This window comes from Dryobates pubescens, chromosome Z (genome assembly GCF_014839835.1).
Source record: "Dryobates pubescens isolate bDryPub1 chromosome Z, bDryPub1.pri, whole genome shotgun sequence".
Classification (NCBI taxonomy): Eukaryota; Metazoa; Chordata; class Aves; order Piciformes; family Picidae; genus Dryobates; species Dryobates pubescens.
The window spans coordinates 89,313,322-89,337,236 of record NC_071657.1 but is presented as its reverse complement, the minus strand read 5'-3'; the positions used below and the strand labels follow the sequence as shown (position 1 = coordinate 89,337,236).

Below are 23,915 nucleotides of genomic sequence, written 5' to 3'. Positions count from 1 at the left end.
GCCTGTTTCCCCACCTCTCCTGGATGGATGTCTGTTCCTGTGAGCAGCCTAAACAAAAATAAAACGGACATGGACTCCAGTCAAATGCAGCTGCTTCTCTGGCAAGCTACATTGAAAGAGCAACTGTGAATGAATGTGGGCTTTATTAAACCCCGTCTGATTTAACCAAGCATAAACTCCTAGGCTCTATGCAGTGGAAACTGAAGGCATTTCTGGCTGATGTTCCATAGCATTCATGGCCAGCTGGAGGTTGCTGGGTTGCTGGCCTCCCTACGTGGCAGCGTTGCCTTTGTGGCACCAGTGTGCTAGTGGCTCCCAAGGCATTGGTGAGCTGCAAGCATTGATATAATGATTAAAATTTGTAATTATTTAAAATACCACGTGGGTGCTTTCCACAAGCAGCTGTACCAGCCCCATCCTGCCCAGACTTCACAAGGACCGCGTAAGATGGTACTACCTCAGCTGTGGGCTCTGCCCCTCCAGGAGAGGCTACAGCTGCCGGAGCTCCCAGGAGCAACAGGATTAGACAGTTCAGTTTAAAAGCACACGTGGTGAAAAAAGCCTATTTCTTGCCATCTCTTTCAGAAATAACCCAGAACGTGGGAAGCTAAGGCGTGTGTGGCCTTGTACCATCCACGGCAACCCCAGGACCGGGTAGGACTGGCACTGCTGCAAGCCACTCTGTAAACAGGACGGCTGACGGTTTCCCGAGAACTGGGTGTTCATTTTCATTCCTTTCGGTCTGCCTGACCCCCAGCAGCAAGAGAATGCCCACAGCCCAATGCGGAGGGGTGAGAGGAGCGACACGCGCCTACTCAGGCCTCGGAGTATAAAGACAAGGATGAGTGGGTAGCATAAGCCGCTCCTCCCGGGACGCCGTCCGGCCCTCGGGAGCGCCGAGCCTGTCACCGGAACGCCGCGGCGCAGGCGGTTGTTAAACGCCGGCCGAGATCGATGTATCGGCGCTCGGCAGGCACGGCCACTATGGCGCTGAGCGGTGTGCGGGTGCTGGAGCTCGCCGGCCTAGCGCCGGCGCCGCTTTGCGGCATGATCCTTGCTGACTTCGGGGCCCGAGTGGTGCGGGTGGATCGGACGCGCTCTGCCGCGACTAGTGATGTGCAGGCGCGCGGGAAGCGCTCCTTGGCGCTCGACCTCAAGCGACCCTCGGGCGCGGCGGTGTTGAAGCGGTTGTGCAGGGCGGCGGACGTGCTCATCGAGCCGTTCCGCCACGGTGAGACGAGGGCGGTCTTGGGGGGCACGGGGCTAGGGCTGGGCGAGAGTTGCGGCCGGGGCATGGGGGCAGCTTCACAGAGGTCGCGTGGTGTGAGAGGGAGGTCGGGAACGTGTCACTTACGGGCCGGGATGGTGCAGTGCTGAGAGGACTCCTGTCAGTTTCTGAGTTCTTGAAATGCATGGGAACAGCTCGGGGCTGTTTCGTGTGACTGAGTGAAAAACCCAGTGGAATGCACTGGGATTTGTGAAGTGCAGCAGCCCTGCAACACCACTGAGGAGAAGCTGTGGAGGGTAGTCAGCCAGGACCTTGGCCCGGTGACCCAGGTGCTGAGCAAATAGTTCTGGATAGCACCAGAAGATACCTGAGCCAAGGAGTCATGCATGAGCTTGGGCATCTATCCTGCAGTGATTTTCATGCCTGCTGATGTAATTCAATTCATAATTGTAAGGTTAGCATGTGAACAGAACATAGCGGATAGTGGTCTAAATCTCAAAGCCTGTGATTCCTCTGGAGAGAACAGATCTCACACACTGTCTTCATCCATGAACCATACACAGATAGTCATCAGGCGATTGTGCATGGGCTATGTCAGTATCCATGGTGTTCCTGGAGTATGGTGTTCTGTTATCAAGAGTCAGGTTGGGGCTCTGTGAAACCTGATTAAATGTCCCTGCTCATTGCAAGGGGGGTGAATTAGAGCTTTAAAGGTCTGTTCCACTCAGGCCATTGTATGATTCAATGGCCATGTTTCAGTAAGTGTTTTAGGGCTTACACAGTCAGTTTAGAAAGAGAAGGCTGTTGTCAATTAAGTATCACACATCATAAACAGGTTTATGTGTCCTTTGTCACAGGTAATGCTTTTCATTCTGAAAACAGGCTTTTATCATCATAATGTTTTTAACTGTAAGATTTTTTTTTCCTTTTGTTCCTCAGAAGCTGTGTAAAGAAAATGAAGACATTAAGCTCCATTTTTCACTGTAGCTAGTTTCCTATTTTATAGTGGGATTTTTTTCCTTGTAATAGAAATTCCTGTTTTCTTTGTTCTTATAAGCACTTGTGGGGTTTTTTGGTGGGTTTTTGTTTGGCTTGTTTTGTTTCTAAATTTTTAATTCTGGAAATGCAGGTGTTTTTTAATTATGCCTTAGGCTTTACAGGCCTGAAACTGTGATCCAGCATGAAGCAATGTGAAGATGAGGGCCTGTGGCAGGATTTTAAACATGCATATACCATTGACCTTCCCACAATGACTTTGTGACACCAGGGATTATTTGGCACCCAGTTCCCACTTGTGCCTTTGAAAATCTTGCTTTTTACTGAATTTCACTGCTTTCTCCTTGACATTAACCACTTGTCTACCCAGTATGTAAGACAACAGAAATAGATCTTATGGAATTTGAAGATTTAGGAATGTTATGGACTGGTTTTTGAAACAAGTTGCAGTACAGCAAACTCCTGGCCAAGCTGTCAGCCTGTGGCTTGGACAACAGCACTCTGCACTGGGTTAGGAACTGGCTGGAGGGCCAAGCCCAGAGAGTGGTGGTGAATGGTGCCACATCCAGCTGGAGGCCAGTCACTAGTGGTGTCCCTCAGGGATCAGTGCTGGGCCTCATCCTGTTGAATATCTTTATTGATGATCTGGATGAGGGCATTGAGTCCACCATCTTAATTAATTTTGCAGATGACACCAAGTTGGGAGCAGTTGTTAATCTGTTAGAGGGTAGGAGAGCTCTGCAGAAGTACGTTGACAGGCTGGACTGATAGGTGCAGTCCAAGGGCGTAAGATTTAAGACATTTAAGTGCCAGGTTGTACACATTGGCCACAACAACCCCATGCAGTGTTACAGGCTGGGGTCAGAGTAGCTGGAGAGCAGCTAGGCAGAAAGGCACCTGGGAGTACTGGTTGATAGTAGGCTGAACATGAGCCAGCAGTGTGCCCAGGCAGCCAAGAAGGCCAATGGCATCATGGTCTGTATCAGGAACAGTGTGGCCAGCAGGAGCAGGGAAGTCATTGTGCTGTACTCAGCACTGGTTAGGCCACACCTTGAATCCTGTGTCCAGTTCTGGGCCCCTCAGTTTAGGAAAGATGTTGAGTTGCTGGAACATGTCCAGAGAAAGGCAACAAAGCTGGGGAGGGGTTTGGAGCACAGCCCTATGAGGAGAGACTGAGGGAGCTGAGGTTGCTTAGCCTGGAGGAGGCTCAGGGGAGACATTGCTGTCTACAACTACCTGAAGGGAGGTTGTAGCCAGGTGGGGGTCAGCCTCTTCTCCCAGGCAACCAGCACCAGAACAAGAGGACACAGTCTCCATCTGTGCTAGGGGAGATTTAGGCTGGATGTTAGGAAGAAGTTCTTCATAGAAAGAGAGATTGGCCATTGGAATGGGCTGCCCGAGGAGGTTGTGGAGTCACCATCACTGGAGGTGTTTAAGAAGAGACTGGATGAGGCACTTAGTGCCATGGTTTAGTTGATTAGATGGTGTAGGGTGATAGGTTGGACTTGATGATCTTGCAGGTCTTTTCCCACCTGATCTATTCTATTCTATTCTATTCTATTCTATTCTATTCTATTCTATTCTATTCTATTCTAATTCTAGGTTCTGGAATGGAATAGAAGTTGAGGTTATGTTATCCTTTCTCTTCCAAAATTAATGTCTCTGCTGTGCCACTGTCTGACCAATCTGCACTGCATTAATAAAATCTTACCATTTATTTGCAGCTTGAATTTGCTTCTTTTAAAACCAGTACTGCAATATCAAGCCTTTAGCCTTGATTGCAGTAAACCCATGCTGGTCAAATTTACATTTCATTGATTTCCAAAAGCTTCTTACCCTCTGCATGACAAAACTCAAATTTGTGAAGTGTGAGAAGTAATTTGTGGAATCGTGACATGGTCCATTTGCATCAGAGGACTGAAAGATATGGGAATGCACTGAGAGGCTAAGATGGTGAGGAAAGTATATTCTAGTGAAAGGTGGAAGCAATTGTAGGTAATTTTAATGGGAACAAAAAAATTAAAGTTTTTTCTTTTTTTCTTTTTGCAAGCCTTTGTTAGTTTTGCCTCATTCAACAGTAGATGGATTGCAGAAGAACGCCTGTCAGTCTTCTAGGGAAGTAAAACAGGAAAAAAAGTTGGAAAAAAAACAACTAAAAGAAAAGACCCTACAGTGTAATTTCCACTCAGTTGGATATATTCAAAATGTATGCAAGATATGTGTAATTTATGATATTCTGGCCGTACACATTGTAATAGAGACACTGAATTTGGAGTGTATTACTTCATAAATTGCAATTCAGTTATTGTATAATTTAACTTTGAACCATGCATATTTCAAGCCTTGTAAAAATAATGTGAATTAGGATTTCATGCTTTCTCTTTTTCAGGTGTTATGGAAAAACTTGGGCTTGGTCCAGAGGTGCTTCTACAGGAGAATCCTAGACTCATCTATGCTAGACTTACTGGATTTGGCCAGACAGGAAAATATGCCAAGTCTGCAGGTCATGATATCAATTATTTAGCTTTATCAGGTAGGCTGTAAACTTTCCTGTCAAATAAGATTTGTCTCATCTTGTATAAAGACCCAAGAATTTGTTGAAAGTTTATTTGAAAATCGCTCAAGTTACCGGATGTGCAGTCTGATGAAACAATTGAGCAGAGCTAAAGCATCTCTTTGTCAGTGAAATGAGGTTTTCCTTCTTCCATATGCTCCTGCCTGCTCCTTCCTCTCCAGTCAGTGTGGCCGTTGCTTAACCCCTCTGTAAGCTGTCTCACAAGTCAAAAACTGGCTGAGAGAAATGAGAATGTTTCTCTGTCAGGTTATTGAGTTGAAGCAGTTTGTTAAGGGATTCAGCAAATGTAAAAAGCCAGTACCAGGAAGGAGTACCATGGGCTGGACAGGCTGTTCATTTTGGCAGCAGCAGCAGCCAGCTGTTAGTCTGGATCAGCGTGTCTTCTCATTCTCTACCATATTTTCCTTTCTTTATGCTATTTCTTCTGAATAAAGTTTTTCTTTTAGGAAAGAGAACTGAAGTTTTCACTCTCTTTTGTCTTTATGCAGGGCTTCTTTCCTAGAAAATCTGTATGCTTATAGTCTCGAAAAGACTGCAGTTTATTTTGTGTGTTTGTGAACAGCTTTTTTTGAGCAAAGGAAAACTAGGCAGCCTAAGCCATTTGAGCACTTGTGCTTTTTTGCTGCAAATACTGTTGATATCTACTGCAATGAAAGTTGTTTAGTTTTTGGCCCTCACTGTAAGAAAGACACTGAGGTGCTAGAGTGGGTCCAGAAGGGCAGTGAAGCTGGTGAAGGGTCTGGAGAACACATTTTGTGAGGAGTGGATGGGCGAAGAAACTGGGGTAACTTAATTTGGAGAAAAGGAGGATGAAGGGAGACCTTACTACTCTGCAACTACCTGAAATGAGGTTGTAATGAGGTGGGAGTTGGTCTCCTCTCCCTAGTAACAAGTGATAGGACAAAGGAAATGGCCTCAAATTGCTTGAGTTAGGGATTAGAAGAGACTTCTTCATGGAACAGGTTGTCAAACACTGGAATAGGTTTCTTGGGGAGGTTGTTGAATCCCATCCCCAGAGGTACTTAAAAGATGCACAGACATGGTGCTAAAGGATATGATTTAGCACCAGACTTTTTAGATAAAGGTTGGACTTAATGATCTTAAAGCTCTTCAAAACAAAGTGATTCTATGGTTCTGTGCAATGAAGTGGCAATACAGTTTCTTGTAGGTGTTGCAGACAGTATGGTGGTTTTAAGTGTCATATTTGCAGTAACAAGAAAACAACAAAATTACACAGCACTCCTGATGTCAGTGAGTCTGCTGTGCATAACCCCACCTACTGCTGTCACACTGCTTTTGTCTCTACTGCTTCTCTTAGGCTGTAAAGGAGGAGAGAAAGTGGTCCAAAACTTCTTGGCTTCCCACTGAATAAAGCATTTCTTCTAGCCCCAGCAAAGGGCGTGTAATGGGTTGGGGCAGGTCCCCTCCCCACCACAGGCGGAAATAACGACTCAGGCAAACGGATTGCAAAAGTGATGAAAGTTTAAATAGAAAGCAGTGAATGTTACAGAAAACCCAAAGCGCAGTGACAAAGAAAGATCCCATCCCCACCTGAGGGTGCATCCAAAACCCCCAGGGCTCCTTCTTCCCCCTCCCTCTGCTGGGCTAGCCTCAGCTGGCCAGGCCTGAGACTGCCCATCCCCCTGTGGCCTTGGGCCCAATCAGGCCCATGGCCGGGAGATCTCTCCCCCAGTTACCAAGTCTCGGAGAGGGAAGGAAAGAGGAAGTGCCAGACTCCGCACTGGATCTTATAGTGGTGCAAAGAATTATGGTAGGAAATACACAATTTCCTGTGTCCATCCCTCTGGGCTGGACTTCTGGACACAGGAAGTGAATGCACCAGGGGGGCACCCAGCTCAAACTACAACATGGCGAGACTAGAGGCACTGCAAATGTTCCAGTATCACCTACTGTGGAGAATCATTGTCTTGTGGAATTAGGTTTCCTCATGGATGAGTTTAGTCTTTTCTCATTGTTAAAAGATTATTATAGAATAAAAAGGAGTAAAGGAAGGATGCCTCACCTGAAACAATTCTGACTTCATGTCCCATTGTTTTTGAAGTATTACAGTGCTTTTATTTCTTAGCAGCTTAGGGAAGGCGTCAGTATGGAAACAATGGAGCCCAATGCTATCTTAGATTTTAGTATTTTCTTTTTGCAAAGAGAAATGGGTTTGTTCTGTTTGTTTGGGTTTTGCTTGTTTGGTGTTTGGTTTTTTTTTTCCCCTCTGGAATGGATTTAAAAAATACGATTTTGCTTAGTACTGTCTATCTAAAGTTAAATAATTTTGCTTGAAATTTGGCAGGTCAAGTACTTCTGCCTATCTAAAGGACCTAGGACAGGACAAGATCTCATGTCCCAAGTATTTGTGTCATGAGCTTTAGTTTTTTTTTAATAAAAAAATGGTTTGCATTGCAAACTCAAGATTTAAGTTAATGTGTAAATCTGCTGGTGCCTGTGGTGACCTTTGGACTGTTAAAAGTGAGGCTTTAGTCAGTGACAGGGCTTTGTGCATGTGGAAAGCCCCTTTTTACTGTGCATACTTAGGAGGCACATTAGACCACTAGCTAACCGAACAGTGCACCAGAGTCATGCAGTCCTCAGGAAATTTTGAGTGCATATGCTGCAAGTTTCAGACTTAGGCTACAGGCATGGGATCAGGCTGCAGTTTTTTACATGCCCAAAGGTAGTCACTATGAAAGAATTACAGTTAATAAGAGGACAGTGTGTAAGTTGTTCAGGATGCAGAGAAATGCTAACAGATTCAATCCTCCATCTGAAGTAAACTGGCTTATCCTCTTTTCCCCATTTCATTTCTGCATAATTGCTTGCATAAACATAGGTTGCCTGTGTCAATGTTTCATACAGTCACAGGTAACTTTTCTGTTACTTACTCATTCCTTTCAGACACATCATTTGTTTTTTTCCTTCAAAGGTTGTTGAAGAGGGAGGATAGGACTGAAGTGCAGTTATTGGTGTGAAATCCATTGCTGTGATTATTAATTTATGGGTTATGTGCACATATTGCCTCTATTTTTGTCTTAAAAGATTCAAAGAACCATTTACTAAAGCTGCTTTGAGCCAAGTTCATACTGACTGCTGAATTCTTGTGGAGATTCTATGCCTGTACAAAGTACAAATACAGAATTATTGCACACAATTTTTTGGATGAAATTTTCTCCCTTCACAGCTGAATTGTCAATGATCTAATTGTGAGACTTTTGTTAAGTGCATTGTCACTAACCTGATTTAATTTTTTTTTTTTTGTGAATTAAAGAGTAACTGTTTGCTAAGTAGAGACAGAAAACATGGTAGAAATTTGCTTTATTCCTTGTTTACTTGTATAGATGAGAAGACAGACATCTTAATTGTAGAAATCAATGTTTGTAATTAATTTTATACTTCTGTTTGCTTTGTTTACTGTCAGGTGTGCTGTCAAAGCTGGGTAGAAAAGATGAAAAGCCTTATGCACCCTTAAATCTTCTGGCTGATTTTGCTGGTGGGGGAGTCATGTGTGCAATGGGCATTGTTACAGCCCTTTATGAACGTACCAAATCTGGCAAAGGGCAGGTCATTGATGCAAGTATGGTAAGTTTGGTCACAAGGAAAGTGGGATTTCTTAGATTTGCTTCTTGGGGCTTTTCCCCACTTATAGGCCTGTAAGAGGTTGAAATTTGAGCTCTATTTAAGGTTTAAAATTGCCAACTTGGGAAAGAGAAAGTAAGTAAGCTCATAAAACAGCTATTTCTTCATATGCAAGCAGTTTTCATGTATCAGTGTTGCCATCACATCCTCATGGCGTGGGACACATACTGCAGCTTTTCCCCTGTGAAATTCCTTGTCTTTCTTCTTTCCAGTCTGCCTTCTTTACAAAATATCGTTTGTGTATATTTGATGGTTAAGTTTGGTGTATGGAAATAAGGTATATAATAAATAATTTACATAGTGCATAACAGGAAAAATCATGATCCTAATAAAACAGAATTGCATTAGCTTTACCCAGGATATATCTGCTTATGAGACTATGACTAGTCCTGTCTAATTAGTAGCACTGTTCCCTCATGTAACACACTGCCGTGGACTGTTGCCAAGAAGTCAGCTTTGAACACTTTGTGTTAATGCGTTGGAAAATAAATGAAAGGCTGAATTAACTTAATAATGAATACTATGGATTTTTTTCACTTCAGGGCCACCCACTTACACACAGGAAAAATACCAATTTATATTTGTCCTTGAAACAAGTATTATCTGCAAGTGCGTTGTTGTTGTTTTGGTGTTTGGGTTTTTTTTTTTCCTTGTTCCTCTATCTCTTGTTTCAGTTTTTCTTTCTAAAGAACATTGCAGTTACAATTTTACCTCCTTTTGAAGTGTTGTGACACAGTGAAGATTATGATTTGGACTTACATGTAATGGAAAAAAAAAGGTATTAATTGAAAAAAATCCCTTTGTTGAAGAGGTCTTGAAGGTAGGAGAATACCAAAAGATTATTAACTGTTTTCACTTGAACTTTTGACAAATCCACATGACATTCTTGGAACCTGTGGCATTGTGGTCTAGATGAAAATGGGACTAACGTTTTTACCCCAATAATAACTATTCTGATGCTCAGAATGAAAAACTGAACAGCTACAAACATCTGTTGGGTTTTTTTCAGTGTTTTCTCCAATAAGATGAATGATGCATGAGCAGCTGTGTTTAGTAAATTTACGGATGCTATGCATGTGGGAAGAACTACAAGTACATTGGACACTTGGGTTAGAGCAACTTCTTCAAGTTGTAGAAATGACCTGAAAAAAAAAGGGCTGAAATTCATAGAGACCACTACACAAATGCAGCCTGAGAACAATTGGCTCAAGTACAATTTTGGGGGTTTGTAGTAGTCACAAGCTGAACATGAGTCAACAATATCATGCTGTTGTAAAATACACACACACATTGTATTAGAATGTATAAACAGGAAATAGATCCAGCAAAGTTTCTGAAGTAATTCTTCTATTCAACATTTATAAGGCCTCAGGAAAGTACTGTTTCTGATACTAGCAATGATCTTTCCCCAAAAAATGACTTAATTTGAGAAAGTCTGAGAAACACAACAAAAATTATGGCAGTCTAAAAACATGATCTATAAAGGAATTTGTATATTTGTGAAGCAAAACCTGAAGAATTTTGACAAGACTCAAGATACTGAAAAAATATATTTATTGTAGTTAGGAATATTAACTTATTCTCACTCTTGATATTTTAACTCATTAAAAGGGTTTGTAATGAGCCAGTGTAAGTCCACTAGCATCCTAATGAGATCTGTGGCTCATTGGGAATGGGATGTTTTAAGGGGTTTTTTTGGTTGTTTTTTCTGTTTGTTTGCTTGTTGGGTTTTTTTTTAAGCCCTCAAAACTTACTTCAACTTTTTATTATCTCATAGTTGTGGAATTTACAGTTAGCTGCTGATGGAAGGATTATTGTCCAGTATTTCTGGATGTATTTTACTTGGCGTTTCACTTGAACAGTGTTACAGTTAATGAAAAACATAGAATCATAGAATCATAAAATGGTCCAGGCTGGAAGAGGCCTCCAAAGGTCTAGTCCAACCCACTCTGCAGTGAGGAGGGGCATCCTCAAGTAGATCAGGCTGCACAGAGTACTGTTGAGCCTCACTTTGAATATCTCCAGGGATGGGGCCCACCTCCCTGGGCAACTTGTTCCAGTGTTCCACCACCCTCACAGTACAGAATTTGTTCCTAACAAAGCTGAATCTGGTGTTTTCCAGTTTGAAGCCATTAGCCCTTGTCCTATCACCAAAGGCTTTTGTAAACAGTCTCTCTCCATCCTTCTTGTAGACCACCTTCAAGTACTGGAAGTCTCCCCAGAGCCTCCTCTTTTCCAGGCTGAAAACCCCCAGCTCCCTCAGCCTGTCCTTGTAGCAGAGGTGCTCCAACCCCCTGATAATTTTTGTGGTCTTCCTCTGAACCTGCTCCATCAGGTCCATGTTCTTCCTATACTGTGTGCTCCAGGCCTGGATGCAAAACTCACAGGAGCAAAGTGGCAGAATCACCTCTCTGGATCTGCTGGCCACGCTTCCTTTTGATGCAGCCTAGGATGTGATTGGCCTTCTGGGTTGCAAGTGCATACTGCCTGCTCATGTCCAGCTTCTCGTCCATCAGCACATACATGCATCAACAGCAAAGACAGTTAAATAGACTAGGTTGATGAGTTTATGTCTGAGTTTGTTTTGTAGAAGTAGATATTTAAAAACTCCCAGCATGATGTGATTTCAGCATTTCAGCTGTCATTTATATTATTTAACAAGCCTACTACTTAAGCATGTTTCAGAGTTTGGGTAGTGCAAATATGTTTATGGCTCTGGCACATGGTGGAATTTTCTGTGGTCAAGGAGGGGAAATCAGTTTATTTTTTATCATTTTTATGTCCTCAGGATTACTTTTATTAGATTTTTATCTGCATGGATTGTTTTACTGACTACTTGTTTGCCTTTTCATCTTATTGCAGTGCTTATTTTTCTGAAGTAGTCTTAAAAAATAAAATATTTCTTGTCTTTGAGGTTAGTAATTTTAGAGTAAGATCCAAAATTTTGTGACAGAAGAATCTGTTCCTGATCTTCTTATTCTGATTGCTATGATGAAAGCTGGCAATGCCATGGGGGCATCTAGTTAGTGAAAACTAAAGGTAGAAAGGATCAGGTCAAAGGCTGGGTTGCATCACCTATTGACAGTCTGCACTATTGTTGTTGTGCTGCATTGAAAGAGGACACTGGATTCTGCATTTCAGCTGTCTACCCTGGAAACTTTAGGTGTCTGGTCTGGGTTGATTTCATTTTAGTTGCTGTCTCTTCACATTGACTGTATAGGGATTATATGTATCTTACAGTGAACCTGGTAGCCCCTGTGTGCTGGGTGGGATGTGGAGTGGGCACAGTGATATATGATAGGCACCATTGTACATCTTCAGTATTGCAGCCTGCTGGGAGTAGAGGTGTGTGAGTTAGGGCCACATTTTAGGTTCACTCCAAATTCAGGCACAAAGCCTGCTGCTGATGGTAAGCATCTGACCCAGTATGACTTACTCTATTGTGAGAAGATCAGCCACAGTAGCGGATGCTGGTAATGGTCACTTGTATAGTAGTCTCATGGCAAGAGCATTCAGCTGCCCAGGAGGAAACTGGGGTTCCAGGTTTCCTCAGCCTGAAGGTATTCAAAACCAAAACTCCCACATCCTAGAGGCATTCATCAGTCACAAGGATAAAAATTAGATTGGTGAGGATTCATTCTCAGTTTTGTTTGAAATGTTTCACTCTGCCGAAGGAACAGAAGACTTGTGGAGTAGACAGGTCACTCAATGGGGTGGTGTCTCTGGATTCTTGTTCCTGTTTCAGAGACTGCTGATGCTTTTAGCATGAGAGAGTCATTAAGTGAAGCACATAACTGCTACTTCAATCATTCTATTATTTGGCTTAAGTGGAGTCTCCCTATGTTGTCCATATTTTAAAGAAAGTGACCACATCAGTGTGTGTGTGTGTGTGTATGTGTGCATGCTGTTAACTTGAGCATGCCTTTGGAGGTTTGGTGCAGATGTTGGAAACCTTTTTACTTCTCTGAATCACTTCAGGCAAGAAGTGGCCCTCAGGCAGAAGCTCAATGTCCATTTGCCCAGCCAGGGATATTTCTGAAGTGCCTGTATGGGTCCAAAGCAGCTATTTTAAGTGTTTCCAGTAGCACTATAAGTAGGTATTGAAAGTAGTTCCATCAGCACAAAAATACAACTTCCAGTTAGAGCTTATTCTGATACTATCCCTATCTGATGTTATTCTTAATTCCAGTGGTTTTGTGTTTTTATTTTTGGCTTGCCTTTTTTCCCTCCTTTTTTCCTTAATATGGGCAGTGCAAGATTGAATTGTTAGTAAAGCAAACTGTTTTGATGTCTTTCATTTTGCAAACATGTAGATGAAGGTATATGGTACTTTTTCATATGAAAGTACTTGAGTTGACTTTAACGTATGACAAGTAGGGAAGAAGTAGTTATGTCCTTGTAGCAGGTACTTGAGAAGGAGGCCAAGTAGTGTTAAATGAAGAAGCCTTCATGAATGCTTATTTCAAAGACTTGCATGTTTTAAATTCTTGCTTAGAAGGGTGGAAACTAGTAGACCTTTCCTCATGAAAATTCAGTAGCTCTTTGCTATAATGTCTGCAAAGCTAGAATCTCTGTGTTTTTCTCTATTGACAATATTGGATTAATTTTAAACAGCTAACAATGCTTGAATCAAAGTGATCATCAAAATGACACCGCTCAGGTTTTTCTCTCTTCCAGTGGAATGTTTCTATCTATGTACCATTGTTACTACCTTATCCTCTTTTACAGTTTTTCTAATTTAGATGTAAAAAAGTGGATTCTACTAGTGAGCAAAAATGTGATTTTGGTTGGAAAGACTGGTACAAGCTTGATAATCAGTGAAAGGCAGGACAAACTGAATTTTCATCTGGCTGTATGCCACATGGCTAACATTTTAAGGAGCAAATCGAAACAGGATTAATCATGTTTTCTGGTGCTTGCCTATTTTGAGATTACCTTGCAATGTCTATATGCCTGCCGGTGATGAGAGTGAGAGTGGGTTTTGTTTTAACTTGGTGATGGAGATGAGATTTCCCTTTCCCATGGTATAAAATATGTGCTGTTGTGGCTCAGTTGGTAGCACATAAGACCCTTAATGGGAAGATTGTGAGTTCAAGCCTGCAGTGGGCAGTAGTCCCTACTCTAGTCATGAGGCCTGTGGTGACAGGTTGGACTCGATGATCTTTGACATCTCTTCCAACCTTAGTGATACTGAAAAGAACTTTAACCTTTTCTTTCCTTTTGTTTTTCTTCTCTAAATAGCAGTATTACTATAATCAGTAATTTTATATATATCTTTTTTATCCTGAGATAAAAATTTGGTATTTCCAGGACAGATTTAAACATCTTGATTTCCAGAGGTTTAGAAGGTTTGACAGCAGTCAGATACTTAATGTTATACAGAGCTTGTCCTGTCACGTTAAATTATTTCCATTCTCTTTGTGAACTCCCAATGATTATAAACTTGCTAAATGAGGAAACTTTGTGCACTGAAAGTGTTACCCATCTGAAGCAGCATTATCACATTTGTGTTCCTTTTAACGCTCTAATTCTCGATTATTTAACATATGCAATATAAGCAGTAACTGAAAATGTTAAGAAATTAAACTGCTTACCAGAGGTTTTATGTAGATTCAAGATAGCATGCCAGGTAATTTACTGAAGCTGTTACTTTTCCCTGTAATTCTTCAAGGTTGAAGGAGTAGCGTACTTAAGTTCTTTCCTGTGGAAATCACAGAATTTGGGATTGTGGAGCAGACCTCGAGGCGAGAACCTGCTAGATAGCGGTGCACCTTTCTATGAAACCTACCAGACCTCAGATGGAAAATTCATGGCTGTTGGTGCCATTGAGCCACAATTCTATGAGCAGTTCATAAAGGGTAAGTAGCTTGGAGCAGTTCCACACCAGCAAAGCATGATTGAGGTAATTCTTTTATATTTTATTTTAATTCATTACATCAGGTATTTGTTTGTAAAAGCAGAACATTTCCTAAAAACTACTTGGGTAGTAGTGGAACAGTGTAGTTGGCTTTTTTATTTTAGCAATTGATGTGTTGCTTTTTTATCCCCCTTACTTTCACCTTACTCTCACCAAGCTGGGGGCAGGAGTTGATCTGCTGGAGGGTAGAGAGGCTCTGCAGAGGGACCTCGGCAGGCTGGACAGATGGGCAGAGTCCAACGGCATGAGATTTAACACATCCAAGTGCCGGGTTCTGCACAGTGGCCACAGCAACCCCATGCAGTGCTGCAGGCTGGGGTCAGAGTGGCTGGAGAGCAGCCAGGCAGGGAGGGACCTGGGGGTGCTGGTCGATGGTAGGCTGAACATGAGCCTGCAGTGTGCCCAGGTGGCAAAGAAGGCCAATGGCATCCTGGCCTGCATCAGGAACAGTGTGGCCAGCAGGAGCAGGGAGGTCATTCTGCCCCTGTACTCAGCACTGGTTAGGCCGCACCTCGAGTACTGTGTCCAGTTCTGGGCCCCTCAGTTTAGGAAGGATGTTGACTTGATGGAATGTGTCCAGAGAAGGGCAACAATGTTGGTGAGGGGCTTGGAGCACAAGCCCTATGAGGAGAGACTGAGGGAGCTTAGCCTGGAGAGGAGGAGACTCAGGGGTGACCTTATTGCTCTCTACTACTACCTGAAGGGGCGTTGTAGTGAGGCAGAGGTTGGTCTCTTCTCCCAGGCAACCAGTGCCAGAACAAGAGGACACAGTCTCAGGCTTCATCAGGGGAGGTTTAGGCTGGAGGTTTGGAGGAAGTTTTACACAGAGAGAGTGATTGCCCACTGGAATGGGCTGCCTGGGGAGGTGGTGGGGTCGCCGTCGCTGGGGGAGTTCAGGGCGAGGCTTGACAGGCTGCTTGGTTGCATGGTTTAGTTGATTAGGTGGTGTTGAATGATAGGTTGGACACGATGATCTCGAAGGTCTCTTCCAACCTGGTTTATTCTATTCTATTCTATTCTATTGTGAGCAGTTGTTTTCATTGTCATCGCTTGTATTTCTGGTGGTTTATTTTCTTCTCTTTCTGTTAGCATTTTTTCCCCTTTTTTACTTACTGTTTAAAAAATTACTAGTATTTGTTTATAATTTAAAATTTTTTATCTCAGCTCTGAGTTTCTTTCTCACTTTTACCATTCTAATTCTTCCCCTATTCCACTGTGGGGAAGGGGAGTTAGTGAGGGAAGGGTGTGATGCTTAGTTTCTGGCTAGTGTTAAACCCTGTCAATTATTCCCACAGGTAGCTACTGCCAGCTCAGCCCCAGTCAGCAACATTATGTTAACAAGAGCATAGTCAGTGCCAGGAAGTGCCAGGGCTTACAGTTCCAGGAGATTTTGAAATTCAGGAGCATGAGAAGATGAAATGAAGCTGTGGAGGTTTAAGGTGGGATATGACTTCGGTAAGCAGAATCCCGGAGACAGATCTTGTTCTGTACACTTGGAATTTATTCTCTTGCAGCCTGGGTTCTCTCTGTGCTTGTGCACATCGTGGCTGTAAGTGATTGTTTCATTTTGTAGCTTCAAAAGGGCTGTGCAGTTTTGTGGTGTATTGCAAGTGGCACAAGCTGATGAAATAAGTAAGGCAAGCTCCTGGAGTAACTTGAAGACATGTCCAGCATTATGTATTGCCTCCAGATTAGATGCCAAATTTGGTAGAGCTTTATTCTTGGCTGAAGAAGCTGGTACTTCTTGACTTACTATACTGAGAATAACTTGTCTGTAAACTCCAGTTCTATGCTACTTATCTTGAAAAAGAAAGTGTAGCTGATTATGCCACACTTTGCAGTTATTTAGAATGTTCTTCTCATCCAATCCCTTGAGATTTCTTTGCTTCTAAGGAATGGAGTTGTAGAACAAAAATGAATACAAAACTATATCAAAGTAATCCGTAGGTCTTTGCTCTGGCAGTTAGGGAAATTGGAATTCCAACATGTGTTTTCAGGGAGAATGCCTATATTAAATACAAAGGAAAGAAGGGAAAAATAAGGATGTTTATTTGAGTATACATGTGTTTGGCTTAGAGTGATCAAACCTTGGCCTGTAGTATTCATGGCTGCAGTATTTTGTTTTTCTCCAGAGATGAAGTTGAATAACATTTTTAACCTACAAGAGTGGAATGGAATCTGTATTTGTGCAAAAAGAAAACAAACTCTGTAATGGAGTCTGGTCTTGTTGCTTGTCTTCATTGCAAACCTTTGCTGCTCAATGTGCCCTTCTTGTAATGATCATTGCTGCAGGGCAAGGCTCATGCTTATCCATAAAGAAGCCTCCAGTGAATGAATACAGTGATCAGGCAATATAACATGACCACTGACCAGTCTCTGGCTTATTTAGGTAACTCTTTACTGAGGAAAATGCGTAAATTGTCTATTTTCCTTAGCTGCTGCTTTTCAGAAATTTAGATCATAAAGTTGGAGCAGCAGCTGTGAGTTTATCTGCCTATATGTGGACTCCCACACTGGATGGCTTTATTTTCATGTTTGAAAGTATTCCCTTATGCTTACAATGCACAGAAACTGTTTGATTTTAACAGGTGAAGTGTCAGAAATGGTTACTGTAGCCACTTCTGTGACAGCGTTTCAGCTGTTTTCTGTTGGATTTAAAATATCTAACACACAGACTACAGTCTACTTAGGAAATGTTACTTTTTGCCTTTAATCATATCACAGTCTTTGCTTCTTTAGAGTCAATTTTTTATTGTATTTTTTGAAAGTATGTTGTTTATCAAACCAAACTTAATATTTTTGTACAATATTGCATTTAAAGTAAGTGGCCTTTCTTTAAATTGTATTATAGGTGCATATCATGAATTGTAATAGGAAATTTTTGTCCTCTTGACTAGTTATGGTTGCAAGCTTTCTCAAATAATAGTGTAGAAAACTAGAAAAGCAGGTCTTCTTGTGGGTTAAAGAGTTTTTCCTTCCTGGGATGCCTATTGCAGAAATTCAAATCAGAATTTAAGGTTTAAAGTGTTACATGGAAGAAAAAGCTGCTTGTGAGCATTGTTTCACTCATTCACAAATCTGAGGAACTTTGACTTCATCTGAGTCATCTGTTCCAGGCATTAATTCTCTGCTTGAAGTAGTTTCAAAATGGTGTGTTCCAGTTAAGTTTTCCATAATTTAATTTCATTCTTTCTTCCCATAATTCTGGTCAGTTCTGCTGATGAACAGTTTGGTGCTGTTCCAGACAAAATAGCCACTTTATGTCTCTCTGTCTGTATTCACAGTCAGTTACTTTGCCTGTATAATGAGAACATAAGGATATGGTTGTTGCAGACATCAGAGTTGGAGATTTAAACATTGCAGAACTGAAAAAAACCCATGATTTCTGAACAATTTGTCACTGCTCAGATTTCTGAAACAATTTCCTTTTGGTTTTGATTCACTTCAGTGTTTCCCTGCAGAATTAGGAGCATCTAGTCCTGGACCAGAGTACATTTAATGACATGGCTAGGAAAGTTCTAAGATGTCTGCAGAGGGAAACTAAGTAAGTTTAAGAAAATACAGCATCTTAGTTTAAGGAGGTTGTTGGCTTTGTTGATTGTTCTTGGCAAGAAAATTAAATTTCTGCTTACCACTAATTTATTTCCTTTTTTTAAGGTTATATGAGAAACTGAAGCTATATAAAATAGATATGGTAAATAATTGCTGTAGTAATAGGAGTTATATCCTGCATATATTAATTTTATGACTACAAAAGTGAGCCAATAAATAACTAAAATGCCTTTACATTTTAATAAAAACTTGATACAGGGAGCATATGCTACTAATGTTAAGTTTCAGTATATTGGCAGAAAGAGACAGGATGTCTTCCAACTGACCTGTAAATTGTTTCTGCAGTGTTTAGTATTGCTGTAGCCAGGCTCCAACAGGCAGGCACAAGGAAGTAAATTTTCTGTATCAGGTGAGAGTAAAAGTTTGATTCTGTGTTACATCCTGTGGTGCAAATTCCAGTTAACATAACGTGCACTTGGTATCAGCTTAGATTGGTGTCAACGTTAGTAGTGCCTGAAGTTCAGAACATGTATTAAATAGTGTTCTTTTCATGCTACTTCGATACTCCTACATTGTGTGCCTTCTTTTAAAAAAGAAGGAAAAAATCATGAGGAAACACTTAAAATACACTTTTTTCATCGTTAAGGGTTTCCACAGCTGTCTTCATGGAGTGTAAACTATTGTGTACTGTATTAAAAATCTGCTAATGTAATGAATTGAATAGACCATTGTTAAGATTTCTTCATTAAAATTTAGGCACGCATAATATTAATCTTCATTTGAATTTACTTGTCACGATAAGCCTCAAGCATTGTACAAATAATAGTTAGGTTTTTGCTGTACTAAACCCTTTGTAATTGTGGTAATTAAATACATAAACTTGGAGTACAACTATGGATACATTTGCAGTGATGCTGTGGTAGTACTCAGGGCCTGATCAACATTTTGCTGAACTGCCTCTATGTGAAAAAATTAGAATGGAATAGAATAGAATAGAATAGAATAGAATAGAATAGAATAGAATAGAATAGACTGGGTTGGAAGAGACTTTCAAGATCATCATGTCCAACCTATCATCCAACACCACCTAATCAACTAAACCATGCAACCAAGCACCCTATCTAGTCTCCTCCTGAACACCTCCAGTGATGGTGACTCCACCACCTCATGCAGCCCATTCCAATGGGCAATCACTCTGTGTAGAACTTCTTCCTAACCTCCAGCTTAAACCTCCCAGGGTGCAGCTTTAGACTGTGTCCTCGTGTTCTGGTGCTGGTTGCCTGGGAGAAGAGACCAACCTCTGCCTGTCTACAACCTCTCTTAAGGTAGTCGTACAGAGCAATAAGGTCACCCCTGAATCTCCTCCTCTCCAGGCTAAGCAACCCCAGCTCCCTCAGCCTCTCCTCATAGGGCTTGTGTTCCAAACCCCTCACCAACTTTGTTGCCCTTCTCTGGACACGCTCCAGCAAGTCAACATCTTTCCTAAACTGAGGGGCCCAGAAGTGGACACAGTAGTTAGTTCCAGAAACTTAGAACATAGGTAAAAACTCAATCATTACACAGTGACTGTGGTGAGAATTCACTACTGTCTCAGAATATGCTAAAATTAATTCCCTCTCAAAGTGAGAATGAATTTTATTTTGAGAGAGAGCAATGGCATATGCCTTATGTCTGTGTTTTGGGCCAAAATTAATAACTCACATACTGTGGTTCTATTCAGTTGTGTTGTGGCAACATAATTCCCCAATCACTGTGAGCAATTTTCAAAAGAAAATCAGAAAGTTAAATGAAGAAAATCCTGGTTAAATATTTGCTAGAGATCTTTTAAAATGGTGTGTCTGAAATACTTAGAGGAAGCTGTTTATTTCCAACATATCAAAGTAGCTTCACTGATTTATTGAATACTTAATCTGCGCCAGGGAAGGTTTAGGCTGGAGATTAGGAAGAAGTTCTACACAGAGAGGGTGATTGCCCATTGGAATGGGCTGCATGAGGTGGTGGTGGAGTCACCATCACTGGAGGTGTTCAGGAGGACATTTGATAGGGTGCTTGGTTGCACGGTTTAGCTGATTAGGTGGTGCTGGATGATAGGGTGGACGCGATGATCTTGAAGGTCTCTTCCAACCTGGTTTATTCTATTCTATTTGACTGTTCTCTCTCTTGAAATATGTGCCTAGGTTTGTTGCAGTTTGTCTAAGAGCTGTAGAACTAGAGATTTAAATTTGTTGCATTAATAAATGATAAGCAGATACATGCCAATAAAGTAATAGCATTTAAAGGAGACTTCAAGCTCCTCATTATAAGGAGACTTTACTTTTCATTTTTCAGAAATTGTACTAGGGTAGGTTTCTGGGCTTTACTAAACAAAAATCCCCAGACAAAAATCTGAACAAAAAAATCTTGGAAACAAGTTATGATTGCATTACCAGGTAGTCTGTGTAAAAGATACTTTGCTTGTGATTGAGTTGGGTGAAATCTGTCATCTTGTGGTATCCCAGACAATTCCGTCCTGTGTAACTGTTCCCTTGCTGACCCAGTTACTCCTGCTGGGATTTGGTTTGTCTGTACCACAAACGGTTAGCACAAGCTGGAAAATGAGAAGCTATAGTGCTCAAATGCTATGAGTTCATGCTATTTAAAGTTGAAGTCTTCAGTGGTCAGTGGAAAATGAACATGTAGCAGTAAATTCCAAGTTTTGCATATTTTCTATTTTGCTAGAACATGTACATTTAGGATCAGCCAACTTTCCAGCTGGCACAACCTTTGTATGTAATTGTGTAATGAGTAATAGTAGAGCTCTGGTCATATTGGACTGGCTCCTAGAACCCAAATGATAATTAATAAGCAAATAAAAACATAAAACCTATGCTTTCAATTGGCAAGATTTCATGCATTGAGAGAGAATCTCAGATACTGTGTTGTTCCTTAGCTTTTCTTGTTATGGAAGGTAAGTTTGCCACACCACCTAGTTCTTAAGTATACAACACAGTTCATCTTTAGTATTATACTCTGAAAATTAACAATTAAATTAATTTTGAAAGTGTTGTTAGCTTCCATTTAATTATGGATTCTCAACCAATGTGAATAACCTTCAGCATCTCTTAGGATGCTATGAATGAAGACTGGATTGTAAGTTTAGTAATTTAAGGTGCACATGACATGTAACTCAGTAAGAACTGGTAGTTACCTTGTAGTCATACATAGCCTAATTTCTGTAGGAATGTGTGATAAGATGTAAAAATACTGATTCTGCTCAAAATTAATGTATACAGACCTCCATGTTTTCTCTGCCTTTTACACAACAGCTCCCCTTTCTTCTTGTGTGTGAAGCATTATGATGACAGTCATTCTAGCCTTTCTCATTTCTCAAAAACTTCTTTCTTTGCTCTGCTTTTTCTGATTATTTTCCTGCTCTGTTCATGCTCCTGAATGTTGGGATGTGACTGTATGGCAGCCTTCAGTGTACCACTTCTGATTTACATCTGATATCATAGACTCTAACTCTGGTTTAATTGCCTTTTCTCTTTGATAGAAGTGATTACGGTTCTGTATCTCAAGGTAGGAGAATGAAAGTGTAGGGAGTGCAGATAACAGAGTCTTTGGGAACAGAAACAGAAACTGACTGCACAGGAGGCATATACACTCCTCAGTGAGGAGAAGATTGTGCTTAGTTAAGCACAATCCTGTTTAGTCCAGGAAATTTTCAGTACAAAGCCTGTGTGTCTGTCTTCTGCTCTTGGGTCTCAGAAGGGATGTGTGTTGCATGCCCAGGTGGTCCATGTGGTCAGTCTTCTGGGAAGCAGAGTTCTTAAGTAGTTTGTGAGTGTTAGGGCTATGGGTTGCACTTCTCCAAAAGAGCACCAGTGGAGAATTGGAACTTGGGAAGTGAGCTGAAGAAGGGAGAGTAACAGACACTGATGGAGTCTCTTTGAACTGAGGAAGTCAAGAAAGCAGGTCAGTTAGCTGAGCTGCCTCATGCACATCAAGCCTGAGTATATACTGTCTTCTCATCTCTGGCAGAGGTAAACAAATCATGTTGGATTTCAGATACTGTAGCTTGCTGAACGTACACCTCTAGCAGAGGTACTGGCTTCTGTGAGATAAGTATGCTGCTGTAACCCAAGACTCATTCAGCAAACGTTTGTCTTGCTACTGCCAGGTAGGAAATACAATACCCATTACAAAGAATGTTCACAGGGCAAACTATTTATCTCTAGGCAGCTGCTGCTCTTATGAAATGTTTATAGAAATGAATGTTTATTACATGTACTTGGTGAAAAGGTTGTAGCTGATGCAGTTTAGTTGTAATTGCAAGTAATAGACCATTCTTTTCTTCTGCTCAGAGATATCCTAAAAAAGCAACTTTTAGTTAGTGTTTTCTGCTACTGCAGGGTGTTTAGTTGTGGGCAGCATTTGGTAATTTATCCAAGATGTACTGTGGCTAAACTTTGCTTTTTCTCCTTTCAGGTCTTGGCCTAGACTCAGACAAGATTCCCAGTCAGTTGAATTTTTCTGACTGGCCCGAAATGAAGAAAAAAATTGCATCTGTATTTGCACAGAAGACACAAGCTGAATGGTGCAGTATATTTGATGCTACTGATGCCTGTGTGACCCCTGTTTTATCTTTCGATGAAGTTGCCTCACATCAGCATAACAAACAAAGAAGTTCTTTTATCAAAAATAATGCAGGAGAGATAAGTCCTAGACCTGCTCCTCTTCTATCAAGGACCCCTGCTGTTCCTTCAATTAAAAGAGATCCTTTTATAGGAGAACACACACAAGAGATACTTCTGGAAAATGGCTTTACTAAGGAGGAAATTGCTAAACTTTATTCTGATGAAGTGATAGAATTCAGGAAGCCCAAAGCTAATTTATAATCTCTACCTGTGAAGATCAGACAAATTTTAGGCTTATAGAGTGATTTTTTCATGCATTAAAATTGAATTATATGATAAATAAATGTTTGCATTATATTGCTTTTAAGTAATGTTTTTTTAATTATTGAAGTTTTAAATGTGCTTGAAAACAGTGGGAGTTATATACTTGTGTACCTGGATGGGCTGCAGTCTAGAATGATTCCAAAACTGTCTTCTGAACATGGACACATTTTGCTTAGTAAGCAGTTGTAAATCCTCAAAATGTTTATTTAAGTTTCATGCCTTGTGAAATGTTTGTTTCTTTTAATTCTTGGTTACACCATTGCTTTGTGTTGTACATTGTAGTTACATGAAGACAACACTTCTCATAAAATCCAGTTATATTCTTCCAAAACAAGTGGTAGTATTGTTTACTCACAGATTAGACGGGATTTTTTTCTCATCACATTCATTCATTTGCCTTGTCATGCCAAATCAGTGATCAAAATGATGCTGTTTTCTTACATGCTGCTGTCATAAAGTACTCTGTCATAAAGTAATTCTGTTTACATTTTTCTTAATGCATTCTACTATCTATATTACAATTTGAATCTCAGTTTGGCTAGAAAGTCACTTCAGAACTAATTTTGTGTTTTAAAATACCTGCCAGGGATTCATCCTTTCCTCTCTCTTTTGGAAAAGTGGTAGGAAACTTAGCCATGCAGGTTTTAAACAATTGTTATTCCACAGTGGTTTTCATTTTCTGCCAAATGAAAACATCGCTTGAAGCAGTCTCCTTTAAGGCAGAAGCAAACACACTTGTAAAAACAATTAGTTATATGGCCTTAAAGCAGTTTTCTTTAGTCTTACATGTCAGGAATTACTGTAGGAGGAGTTGGGTTTTTTTTTTTGATAATTTGACTGCCAGAGTGTTTACCTTGCTGAAGATAAGTTTGTTTCTTGCAGAGTCTTAAAAAGCTTGCATGTGTCATACCAAAAATGTCAGCATTATTACTCCTTTAAAAACCCAAACTTTCACGTTCTGCTGCCTCAACACTTGCCTGGAAACAGTAATTATCTTAGAGGTCCTGTGAAATTAGGTAAAGAATCAGCAAAAGTATCTTAAGCTTCCAGGTGATAATCATT

General features: G+C 40.9%; 1 protein-coding gene across 1 annotated transcript; it reads left to right on the top strand.

Moving 5' to 3' along the window:
• The first annotated feature begins 974 nt into the window (after positions 1-974).
• On the top strand, positions 975-22,793 carry AMACR (alpha-methylacyl-CoA racemase). The gene is made up of 5 exons (XM_054178708.1): positions 975-1,231; positions 4,614-4,757; positions 8,227-8,387; positions 14,116-14,302; positions 22,381-22,793. The coding sequence occupies exons 1-5, from the start codon at positions 985-987 to the stop codon at positions 22,788-22,790; spliced, it is 1,149 nt and encodes a 382-aa protein (XP_054034683.1). The 5' UTR covers positions 975-984; the 3' UTR covers positions 22,791-22,793.
• The last annotated feature ends 1,122 nt before the right edge of the window (positions 22,794-23,915 follow it).

What these genes read in the sequence shown, in the direction of transcription:
- AMACR (XM_054178708.1), top strand. Translation starts at nt 985, where the DNA reads ATGGCGCTGAGCGGTGTGCGGGTGCTGGAGCTCGCCGGCCTAGCGCCG. An exon ending in CAATTATTTAGCTTTATCAG is followed by an intron (nt 4,758 to 8,226) that starts GTAGGCTGTAAA and finishes GTTTACTGTCAG; the next exon opens with GTGTGCTGTCAAAGCTGGGT. An exon ending in CTATGAGCAGTTCATAAAGG is followed by an intron (nt 14,303 to 22,380) that starts GTAAGTAGCTTG and finishes TTCTCCTTTCAG; the next exon opens with GTCTTGGCCTAGACTCAGAC.